This window comes from Vombatus ursinus, unplaced genomic scaffold, assembly GCF_900497805.2.
Source record: "Vombatus ursinus unplaced genomic scaffold, bare-nosed wombat genome assembly UNPS02014818.1, whole genome shotgun sequence".
Lineage (NCBI taxonomy): Eukaryota > Metazoa > Chordata > Mammalia > Diprotodontia > Vombatidae > Vombatus > Vombatus ursinus.
Window position 1 is genome coordinate 58,321,950 of NW_020954596.1, and position 12,704 is coordinate 58,334,653.

General features: G+C 37.8%; 1 protein-coding gene and 2 non-coding genes across 3 annotated transcripts in view; all 3 read left to right on the forward strand.

Annotated features, from left to right (window-relative positions):
- The window catches only part of LOC114023900, a 114-nt gene extending 27 nt beyond the window's left edge, over positions 1–87 (forward strand). Inside the window, exon 1 of the small nucleolar RNA XR_003566848.1 lies at positions 1–87. This exon is cut by the window's left edge and continues 27 nt beyond it. This is a non-coding gene — a small nucleolar RNA (small nucleolar RNA SNORA26).
- LOC114023491 (protein GVQW3-like) lies at positions 30–4,951 on the forward strand. The gene is made up of 2 exons (XM_027836149.1): positions 30–350; positions 1,099–4,951. Exon 2 carries the CDS (start codon positions 1,321–1,323, stop codon positions 1,753–1,755), a length of 435 nt encoding a protein of 144 aa, XP_027691950.1. The 5' UTR covers positions 30–350; positions 1,099–1,320; the 3' UTR covers positions 1,756–4,951.
- Positions 593–715, forward strand: LOC114023898. The gene has a single exon (XR_003566847.1). It is a non-coding gene; the product is annotated as a small nucleolar RNA SNORA26 (small nucleolar RNA).
- Positions 4,952–12,704: the final 7,753 nt, after the last annotated feature.

The window sequence follows — 12,704 nt, forward strand, 5'->3', positions numbered from 1 at the left end:
CAGAACAGAGGGGTAGAGCACTCTTCTCTCTTAAACCCGGGACAGACAATCCAGCCTCTGTTCCGGATCCTGTCGTGAGAGACAGTCCCAGCTACAAAGTTACGGCCAGCAGCCCCTCCAGGGCTCAGCCTCTCTTCTGTTACCTTGTCCTGCTTTAACTTGGAGCACTTGAATTTGTCTTTCTAGGTGCTTCGTGGAAGGGCCACCCTGGCTACAGTGTCGCTGCTTGGAAGATGTGAACTGTTAAAACGCATTTGCCATAGAAACAGGCAGGCACTGAGAGTTCCTGAGGCTGAGGGCTTCGAAGGCCTTGGAAAACTGAAAGTTACTATGTGATTTTGCAGTATCAGGTAGTAAGATTTGTATCCCTAATATTAACCTCCCTTAAAGGAGTATCCTGTGTTACCACTATAGGGATACACGAATGTTCCCTTGCTCTGAAACAGTGTTTTCAGGAATTTGTATAAACATAAAATGCCCCCCCCCAATAAATCAGAATTGCTAGCAATTAGGTTACATTCCCATTGAAAATTAGGAAATAATAGTAAAATGTGACAGAAGGTATAGTAAATACTAAAAATAACCCTTTTATGTGGCCTCTTAAGACTGATAATGCTTTAAGAGGCTAACCTAGAAAGAAGGGTATAATAATTCTCCATTAAACCCAAAGCTGAGATTTAAACCTCTTCTTTGGATCCTGTCTGGAGTTACAATGAACCTTGGTGAGTTTAGGGCTTTCTTTGTGGATTCTTAATTTTGCTGACCTTTGTAAGTAAGTCCTTGGAGTAATTTCTCACTCTAAAAGACCAAATTAAGGTTAGAGTTGTCCAAAGCTTTAGTTACGTAGTTTAATTCTGTTACTGCAAAGCACTCTAGTTAAATGAAGTATTTTCAGTGGATGAGGAAAAATCTGATAGATTGTTAAATATAGATACATTTTCTAATCACCAGTGACAAGTTCTAGCATTGGGAAATATATTACTCCTTTTATGGAAGCTAAGCAATTGAATATGAGCTAAAAATAGAGAATGTTAATATTGCAGAACTTGCCTCGCATCATCAGTACTGAATACCTTTCCCCCCCCTTTTTTTTTGTAGGTAGGAAAAATACAAGCTGGGATGATCTGATTCTGAGACACCTCCAAAAATCTTTAATCCACTGCTGTATAATTCACAAGGTGTGACCATTACATGAGACTAGTTTTTATTGTCTGACTTGTGGAAGCAGAGAAGTGGCCCTAGTGGAACATGCTTTACTTTGCAGAAAAAATCTTTTCATGGTCCCTGAATCAGTATTGTAGTTATAGAGTATAGACAAGCATGCTTCCTAATGGTGTAAAAATGAGTGACCGTTACTTAGAACAAAGAATTCATATCAAACTCTGTGTAAAGCTAAACAAATCTGCCAGTGAGACACTTGAAATGTTAAAAGAAGCTTATGGGGATGAAGTAATGTCAAGAGCAAGAGTTTTTGACTGGCACAAAAGATTTAAGGAAGGTAGGGATGATGTCCATGATGATGCACGGAGTGGTCGACCAATCACCCACAGGACCAATGAAAATGTTGAGAAGGTTAGAGATTTGGTTCGTTCTAATAGCCGATTAACTGTAAGAATGATGGCTGAAAAGTTATCTTTAGATAAAGAGACGGTTAGACTTATTTTGAAGGAGAACTTGAATATGAGAAAAGTTTCTGGGGAAATTGTGCCTTGTACAGTTTCAGTGGATGATGGTAGTGAGGGAGAACTGAAGTAGAGGAGTGCAACAATTTTCCATTGGAATTTGTAGGATTAATTTAACTTTCAGAGGTTTTTGCCTTACTCCGTTAAATTTCATTGCTTAATAGAAACTTAAGCTAAAATAAGCTTGACCATCTCCAAACATTGTCATTAGGTTTTACTGGTATGAAATGTGAAGAAGGTATAAATGAAACATGAAAGCAGTGATGATATCATGGAGTTGGCACCTCCTAGTTTATCATAGTGGAAGAACTAGATTTTTAAAAAATTTTTTCTTTTGCATGGGATGGTTTTGCCTCATTGCTAAGATTTAGCCCATAGGTCTGAAAGGTGGGTACCTGGTAGCTTAAGGGTGAACCAGGACATCTTTAAACATAAGAGTAGTAGGAGAGCAGATTCACCAGGTCTATACATATCTGAAGAAAATGCTGTTGGCAGAGAAGGAATGAAAGCTCACCTTATGACAGGACAGTGATTGAAGCAAACCAGCAAGAGTAGGATACCATGAAAAAGCTGTTGGAAAAAGGTAGGAAAGGGCTTTGGCAAAAAAAAAAAATGATTGCAATTTTAGTTTGAAATTAACTAGTAGACCCCTGATTATGTGAATTTCAGGCTTAGCTACTGAAAGTTCCCTAAGTTACTTGAATCCAAAATCTCTTCTGATGCTTTTCTTCTGGGAAATGAAATTTGTTTAGTGGAAAGATTAATTCAGGATTGATAGGCAACTAATACTTTGAACTCTCTCATGGTTGGCATAAGGCCTAAATTCTTCAAAGCTAAAAAAAAAAAAATGCTAAGTGACAATGCTGCTATAAATGTTGATGAAGCCACAGTGACTTCAAGACAGCTTTAATAGAGTAGTTAGTAATTAATGCCATATAGTTGACATATAGCTAAGATTTGGTAGATTGTAAGAGTCTAAGACTAATTCATTAAGTTATATCAATAAATTGTCTTCCATTAGTTCCTTTTAATTTAAAAATTTGGTTGAATGAATTAGTATATTAGTATCAGTCAAGCAGAAAACCTGTTTCTCATAAAATCACTATTGACCATAGAAATTGACGTTTTCATAATTGTTCCATGTCAAATTTACTCTTTTGGATCAACCAGTAGTTTTGAAAGGGAATGGAGAGGAAGAATAATAATCAGTTTCTTAATGTTATGGATTACTGTTCTAAGATGTTGGAAATATTTCAGATGAAGAGGCCGTAGGACTTGCAATCAGAATTATATAGTAGCTGAGCACGGAACACTAGAAATTATCAAGGAATTTACCATCTGTTAGTTTTAGTCTTCAGGTAAATACTTAATGCTGAAATGTTAATGATTCATGACTTTTTCATTACACCAATGACATCAGTTAATGGCTTCCCTTGAGCTTCACTAATAGATCATCAGAATATCTGGGGAGTGTTGTAGAATTACAGTTGGTCTACTAGGGATTGAAATTCACAACTCACAAATTGGAAGACAGCAAAGTAAATGAGGTTTATGAGGAAGGCATGACTTTTAAAAATTACAGTCTGGGAGAGATAACAACAATAAAGCCTACAATCCAAAATGGTAGGAACTAATAATTGTTTGTTATTGTATTTTAGCTTGACCTTGTTTTGGTTAGCAAGGTTATTGTATAAAGTATATAAAAGTAACAAATCACAAACTGCTATTTAAAATTGTCATTAGTTAATTGTTAATATCTACATATTTATCATTGCTAGATATATGTCACTGCTAGATCTTAGTCCAATCACATTTTTCCTTCCTGACATAAGGTGCAATGCTATGTTATGCTTATGTTACTGCTTTGTTTTTTTAATTTGAGACAGTACAGATTGATTTTGTTCAAGGATTGAAACACTAACAATGAAGTTTTCTAGACGATTATTCCACTACTAACCTCTTGGTCTCCTTAGGCTTCTGACCTCTTCCTTACCCTCTTACATCTAGTTAATTGCCTTCATTGAAACCATAAAACATCTGTACTTTAGCAGCCTTTTTGTAACCTTCATTTTTCCATTATAACTTTATGTTCTTTTCGCAAAGACCGGGTAAAAGTAAATGTTGTTCCCTCTCAGCTGTTGTTAACAAAACTACCTATTGTTTTAAATAGTGCTGTTCCTCTTATTTCTGTCAGACCCATGTCACTACTCTTTAGACATAACTATGCGTCCTGAACAAACTACCCATTTTCTTACCCAGGCACAATTTATCCTTAGTATATAACAAATAACCTTTGCAAACAAATCTCTGCAATTATAGTTGTATGCATGTCTATGTATGTTATGTTCATAGCCTTTCTAAGAACTAACAGATTATAATTCCCCATAATGTCTACATGATATATTGTGTATATTGAATAGTCTTGACTAGTCCTTTTCATGACTTCTATTCATGGTGCCTTCACTTGAGGTTTGTGCTTTTTGATGTGTCAAACCTATTAAATGTAATATAAAAATTTGAGCTTACACACTTACGAATTTAAATTTAAGTTGGCATGAAAAGGTAATAGCAAGTGAGTCCAAATTTTTCGATAACTAGATATTGTATAATTTATTGTGAGTGAATGATTCATTTTTAAAGTGTTTACTGTGTACAAGGCACTGGGCCATCCTTTATCTTAAGGAAGACCATATCGTTAAGTAAAGGAAAATTATATTAGAATAATTAGAGGCTTGAAATGCTTACCGGTTATACTTAAAATTGTTGGAAAAATACTGTAAAACAGTACTAGAAGTATTCCGATCATTTGAGGGATGAGTATGGCAATCTATCCCTAAGCCTTTACTATTTTACACAAAGTAGTGTCCATTCACTACTAAGCTGTCGCAGGATAAATGGCACAAATCTAGTAAGAATTTTTTTTTCCCCACGGACTTTCCTTAACTGGTTTTAGGTGCAACCATTATTCAGTTAGGGGCTTTTTACTTAGTACTAACATGTTTGTCATATTCTAAACCTGTTAAATATCCATTTAGCTTATGGAAACATTGTAGAGTTTATATGTTTAGGAACTAATTTACATTAAGTTTTGCACCTTGTCATAATTACATGAATTTTTTTTCATATTTTCTTAAGACTGATACCTATTGCTAGTGATATTTTGTAGCTAAGAAATGCCTGTTGCACACTCTCAAATTCACCTTTTGGGAAGGAGAGAGCATGGAAACTGTTTAATTGTAATGAAATAACAATAAAACTTCTATAAGAGACTCAAGTTCTTTAGTGATATTTGGTAATTAACACATTCTCCCCCAAAGTGGTTTATACTAGTAAATACTGCTTTTTTTAACCAAACAGTTAAGGGTGTGTGAAAGAGGTGCTTAGGCACTAAACTCATTCCCTTATGGCTGCATTCTGATCTCTTGCAAAAGGAAGTGTAGGGTATGAGAAGACAGTTTTTGGAAAGTTCTATATAGTAACTAAAAGACCTATTGTAAGTATTAAATGCCTTAGCTGGGGTCACTACTAAGAAGTGTCAGGTTGGATATAATTCCACATCTTGACTCCAGGTTCAGTGTGCACAAAGGAAGACACTAGCTTCAGGTTAAGTATAGAAGGGATTGGTTTAGAAGCTGGGAGTGTGGAGTTCTCAGTTTTTTTTTTAACGGAAAGTACGTTGCAAGGATCCCCTGAGTAACCCAGAATTGAATTGGAGATGTGGTAATTGAACTGAATCAAACATTTGCAATGATTGACGCCCTTGGAAGTAAGAACTATGGTATAAGCTCAAGTAAGAAATTCATCGTAGTTTAAATGTTTGGAGTAGACCTGGAATACCAATAGGACTTTGATTTTAGTGTTTAATACATCAGGCCTTGTGGCATTTGTACAATTTGAAGAGACCTGAGAAGTCATCTAATCCCACCATGACTGAGCAGCAGTCCCCTTTACAACACCTTGCACAAATGAGATTCTCTGAGGAGAGATGCCTAATGTTAAGGGAACGTATGCAGAAATAGCCCATTCCATATGGAGAATTGCAATTCTGATTCTGGCATTCCTATTGGAGTTAAGGTCAGTTCCCCCTTAAAATGCAGTAGTTTTATGTGAAAATAACAGCTATTTTTGCTTACTAATATTGACCTCACAGAAATGTCTTTTTTAGCCATAAATGTTAACAGTAGCATCTAGGTGGCACAATGGGTGGTGTGCTGGGCTTGTCAAGAAGACCTGAGTTTCAACACAAGCTCAGATACTTATTAGCTGTGTTGACACTAGACAGTCACTAAACCTCTGCCTCTCATTTCCTGTAAAATAGGGATAGTACTACCAGCTTCCAGAGTTGAGGATCAAATGAGATATTAGTAAAATAAGCATAGTCCCTGGCACATAGGTGCTATGTAAATGTTAGCTATTCGTCCTCTCACAAGAGACATGCCAGAAAGAAGACAAACCTCTTGTGTTTATGTCAGAGTGGCAAATAGCCACCTCTGTCCACCCTCAGAAGAGATTCATAACCACTACTCAGGCTCTAACCACTTAATATCTAATTACCTACTGCTTTGGTCCTCTGCTGCCCTTCAGATTGAAGTACAGACACCTTTCTGGTCTTTTGCCTGTCTGTTGAGACTGACAATGTGGGATTTCAAAAGTCATCTATTCTGTACCTAACTGGCTTTAGTTTTAAGGTTTGTTTTTTTTTAACAATTGATTTTTATGGATGAGATTGCCATTTAAATTATATTTGGAAAGTCAATAAGGCAGTTAGCTAAGGCTATAACTTAAGAGCTAATTATATGCTATCCAGTAACTTATAATTGGATGAGTGAGTCAATCAATTTTTCTTGAGGCATAATTTTAACAGGCCACTAACACTGAGCTCTGTTTAGAATCAGAAAAGAAGCATAAATTGTTTGGATTTCTATTTCAGGCTTTGCCACTGACTGCTATTATACTCAGAGCATAACAATCAGATGCTTTTTCTGATCTGCAAAGTGCAGACCATGGTTTTGACCTCTTTCATTTGATTTGTAAGTGACAGGATACTTTAATTACTTTATTTTTAATGGGAAAAGAAGCCAGTGTTTTCTTAAGCTAATATTAAACTAAAAATTTTCAAAGATGATGCATTGAGTCTGATTAGTTGCTTCTCTTTAAAATTTCAATTTCTAAATGGAAACATGGTGAATGTAATCTGGATGATAAAAGTTAAAAAGTTTCAACTTTCAAAACATGGCATTAAAAACTGAAAGCCTATATTCTGATCAGATTTTTTTTCCTGTGTCAGAAGCATGAGCTGGGTCACTGGAAGAAACTAACGGCCTCTTGTCCATCCCCAGCCTTCCTGACACTGCTGCCCAACTTCTCTTCCTGGAGAGGCTCCAGGCTTAGGTGACACTGCTTTCTCCTGGTTCTCTTTCTCCATGACTGACCATTTTTTCTTGGTTTCTTTTGCTGAATCATCCTTATCATATCCTCTAGTTGTGGATATGCTCCTAAGGCTCTGTCCTGTGCCTCCCTTCTCTCTATACTCTTTCCCTTGATGAATTCATAAGCTTCCATGGGTTCAATGTACATGAATCCTATATCTATTTGTTCAGTCTCAGTCTCTCTCTTGAGCTCCAATACTGTGTCACCAACTGCCTTTTGGACATTTAAAAAAATCAAATTAAATTTTTTTTTTCCAAATGAAGAGCTGCCTTCTTTCCCTGGCACCTACCTGTCTTGCCCCACTCCCACATTGAAAAAGCAAGAAAAATACCACCTCTGTTAATAGACCTGACCTAGTGGGTATTTTGAACTGTATATTCTATCTCAAACTCACCTCACACAGCCGAACCACTGCCAAATCTTGTTATTTCTCTCACCTGTATTGCCCAGCATCTCTTGTGGGTATGTCCTCTTTATTTCCGTAACTATCATGATGGCATATGACTATGTACATTTAAACTTCAAAATCAGCAAAGAAGTTAGTGATTAACTGCTTCAGGTTTGCCTGTAACTGATACATCTATTTATCCTATAACCAAAGATAACGGGTGTTGACTGATGCCATGAACAAAGGCAATAATAATACTGGGTGAAAGTCAACATCATTCAGATTATGTTTGGTACTATACTAGAACACTGGGCTTGCCCTTGGCCAGAGCATGGTGAAGGTAGAATATTGGATAGATTAGTTATGTAGTGCTAACTGAAATCTCCCTCTCAGATAATAGGAAGGGAAAAGCAATGGGAAATTTTTATAAGTTACTGGATAGCATATAATTAGCTCTTTAGTTATAGCCTTAGCTAACTGCCTTATTGACTTTCCAAATATAATTTAAATGGCAATCTCATCCATAAAAATCAATTGTTAAAAAAAAACAAACCTTAAAACTAAAGCCAGTTAGGTACAGAATAGATGACTTTTGAAATCCCACATTGTCAGTCTCAACAGACAGGCAAAAGACCAGAAAGGTGTCTGTACTTCAATCTGAAGGGCAGTAGAGGACCAAAGCAGTAGGTAATTAGATGTTAAGTGGTTAGAGCCTGAGTAGTGGTTATGAATCTCTTCTGAGGGTGGACAGAGGTGGCTATTTGCCACTCTGACATAAACACAAGAGGTTTGTCTTCTTTCTGGCGTGTCTCTTGTGAGAGGACGAATAGCTAACATTTACATAGCACGTATGTGCCAGGGACTATGCTTATTTTACTAAAAAATTTTCAGTGTGTGATGTTGAAGTCCAGGAGACATAACTTCTGGGCAATTGATCGCTTTATTAATCATGCTAGCAATAATAAATAAAAGGGCTCAGTGACACTCTAATGCCAAAAACCCCTTCATGGAACCCACTCAAAGAATATGTGTCCTTGGAAGAGTGAGTGTTCCTGAGGGTAGCAATTCTCCCTGATTGGTTAACAAGTAATGAGAGAGAATGAGAGTTGGACCTATTCTAATGAGGGGCTGGGGTATAAGATTTTGATTAGGTCATTTACTTTCACTCGATCCCCACCATAGGGCAATGTAATCAAAGAATTTATCCCCACCCAAACCTGAATATAACATCTTGAGCTTCCCCTCCTGGGTGGGGTCTAAGCAAGACTGGGGAGAAAATTAATCAATCTCATTATCAGCAATGTCTTTCAGATTCTGGCTTGGCTTAGTTAAGAATAAGGTTTTAGAAAGAGATATATCCTGTATCTCCCCAATAATTAGTTATTTAATAATCATTTCTCTCAAATACAAATGGAGGCCAAGAACACTGTACAACAAGCAACTACAAGGAATCAGGTGAACAGATCAATGAGTTTGAGAAAATGCGAGATAAGGGATAGGATCAAATCCAGAAATTCACCACAAGGTTTTAAGGAAGTGTTGGCAAGAAGCAGTGAATGAATTTTCAGGCTTCAAAAATTTGTTTCTAGGAGAAACAGAAGGGGTCAAATTGGGCAGGCAGTCTCGTACAGTTGAGCATTAGCACTGATGTTAAAGCATCTGGGTTCAAATCCTGCATTTGATGCTTATTACTTGTATGATAGTTAACCTTCCTGGGCCTGTAAAATAAGGAGGTTGGGTTAGATGGTCTGGGACATCCCTTCTAGATCAATGAGTCTGTGGATCAGGGCTGGGGAACCTGCGGCCTCGAGGCCATATGTGGCCTTCTAAGTCCTTGGGTGCAGCGTTTTGACAGAGTCCAAGTTCTACAGAACAAATCCTTTTATTAAGAGGGTTCTGTGAAGTTTGGATTCAGTCGAAGAACCATACTTGAGGACCTAGAGGGCCAGTCACATCCCACCCCACCCCATACCCATAGTATAAGACCAATGAATCAACACGTATTTATTATGTTACCACTACGTGTTAGACGCTGTGCTATATACTATGGATACAAAGCACAAATTCAATCAATCACACTTAAAACTGGTATCAGTTTTAAACCCTAGGGATCTATAGGGTGATGGCCTCGCTCATGGCTATCGGCTACAGAGTACCATATTCTGCTGCTTCCTTCATTAGCTTCCATGGACTTTATGGGGCAGTGGATAGTGGTTTTTGGCCACTGATCAATTAGCACAGACCAACTAATGTTAGCAACAGTGGATTCTTTGGTAGAACAGTTATGATTCTTAGACCCGAACATGGGCAATGAAGATCCTGTTTCATGGAAATCATAGAATTCTAGAACTAGAAGTTGCTGTGAAGGGTCATCCAGTCTTAATCCATCCAGTCCATTTTACAGATGAGGAAACTGGGTGGTCCTCAGATCATATAGCTGGTTAGTGACAGAATTTGAGCTACAATTCAAATCTTCTAAGCCCCATTCTAGGATTTTCCCTGACACACCACATTGCATTTTATTTGTTGGAATTTTAGCTGAGATAAGAGGCAGTGTAGCATGCCAATAGAGAGCTGGATTCAGTCAGGAGACCTGGATTTGAGTCCTACTCTGAAGTATACTGACTGTGTGATCCTAGGCAAGTCTTAACCTCTCACAGTCCTAGGCAATTCTCTAAGACTGAATTTCAGAGGAAGTACCAACTGGCATTTGTACAGTTTCCTTATCTGAGACTCTCCATACCAATGAAATCACATCTAGTATCTATCCCTATTCTCCATCCTTTCCTGTAGGTGGGACGTTAACTTTTATTTACTTAAGAAATTTAGCACCAACTTTATGTAATACACTGTTGATAATCTGGTGAGAAAGATAAAAGACAACTAAACCATTGTCTCTGTCCTTAAAGTCACAAACTAACTGCGTGACATTGGGGAAATCACTTACTGTTTCTGGGACTCAGTTTCTTCATTTGTAAAATAAGAGAGTTGGACTAGTTAACCAATAAAGACTCTTCCAACTCTATTATCATAAAGTGCTTATATCACCAAGGTAGGTCTTAGGATTTAGGGTTTGAAATAACAGAGGAGGCTACTAGTAGGCAATAATCTGTTGGATGAATGTCCATAAGTGATTAGGGCACGTTTGCCATTATCTGTAAAACATTCTGTAAAACAGGCAGGATAAGGAGCAATGTCCTGAGGTTAGGAGCAGCAGCAGCAGCAGGCAGAACCACAATGGCACCTGCATCTATAAATCTTAGTCAGATATTTTCTGTCTCCACCCAAAAAAAACAACATAGATCCAGAATGGGGGCTTAAAAAATCAGCTCTGCCATTAAAGTATTCCTAGTTAATTATTGTGTCAATAGCTGCTAATGTTTTGTCTACCTATTACCAATAATTAGTTCATGCCTATGATGACTAATTTAACATAAGACTTCAATGCCAGTCTGCATGAATTCATGCACAAACATTCTGGGGATGATTTCAAGGGCTTTCAGACTAATCTTCCTATGGGTTTTGGAGCCTATCGGATATTTTCTATCAGTAGCATTACTCAGGGGATATACAGAACAGTCTGACAATTTTTCACCATCACCACCACCATCTCCAACAGCCCCTTTCCCAATAAAATTTCTTTCCAAACAGAAGAAACTCAATATTTTCAAGTTCCAGTTTTAGGGACATGCTCTTTAGGTATGATGGAAATACCTAAATGTACATTCTTTTGTCAATGAATAAGAATAATCCCCTTATGAAGAGAAAGACTAGTGGCAAGATCAGCACAGGTGTTGGATTACAGAACATGCTCAAGGACATGGGACTACTGTATAGTGTCAGACTTAGGAAGCTGGATGCTGGAAGTACAAGCTTCTGTGTTGCAATAAAGACTATCCTAAAAGCATTTCTGTAGACCAGATCAGACCAGACCAGGGTGTCAGGAGGAAAGAATGTGTGAGGGCTGAAGCCAAGAGTATAGGCAACAAACTTAACAGCATTTTTTTTTTTCACTTGACTCCCATGACATCACTGCCTCTAGACTGTTTGATCAGGGACTTTGGCCATAGAATTTCAGAAATCAAAATTTGCAATGATTAGGGGAGTCATAGAGTAGAAGAACCAATTGAGGGTTCCATTCTTTAAGGTCCAGTGATGCACGGGTGTGATGGTAGTGGCATTACACAAACTTTCTCTCCAAACACCAGGCAGCTAGGGATGGAGGTGGTAGCGACAAGTTGGGGTTCGCTTTCTGTGACTACCTGGTGGACCTACTGGATCCTTTCCAGGTGCCTACATAGATGAGCAGGACTTCCTCATCCTGGAATACACACACACACACACACACACACAGAGATCTTCTCAAGCTATTCTATTTTTCTTCAGGCTTTCACTGTCAAGCACTCCAAAAGTGTTTTCCACATTTTCTGATTCTACTTTCTGACTTATTTCTCAACAACTTCTAGCATTTAACTCCACCACTTTACTCCCAAAGACTACCAACAATCTCTTAACTGCTAAGTCTACTGACCCTTTTCTCAGTCTTCATTCTTTTTGACCTCCTAGATAATTTTGACCTCTTCCTGGATACTTTCTTCTCCCTTGGCTACCATGGCAGTATTCTCTCCTTGTTCTTCTACATGCTTGAATACTACTTTTGAATCTCATTTTCTGGAATTGATATTCATTTCCTGCCCCATAAGTGTGAATATTATCCAGTTGTCTATCATGGGCCCTCTTCTTTGTTCTCAGTGCAGTCTAGTATTTGGTGATTCTATCAGATCCCTTAGGGTCAGTTATCACCTCACCTAGATGATTCCCAAGCATAGGTGTACATAGATTATGGGTCGGGTATAACAGTACATCATTAGGCAAGCATTATCATTGGCTCATTCCCCAAGTCTCCAGTCACAATTTCTCTCCTAAATTCCAGTTCCACATTATCAACTACCTGTTGGACAGTTTCACTCTGATATCCTGTTGGCATCTCAAATTCAACATGTCCAAAACAGAACACCCATACTCTATTAAGTCTGTTCCTCTTCCAAACTCTTGTCTTTCTATTCAGGATTTCACCATTTTCTCAGTGACCCAGGTTTATAGACTCAGAGTCATCAATAACACTATCACCTGTTTCACCTCCTATCCATTTAGATTCCAGTTCTTGTTTCTACTTCCGCAGTGTCTCTCACATTTCCCCCCTT

Excerpts from the sequence above, each read along its gene's own strand:
- LOC114023491 (XM_027836149.1), top strand. The coding sequence starts at position 1,321 with ATGCTTCCTAATGGTGTAAAAATGAGTGACCGTTACTTAGAACAAAGA.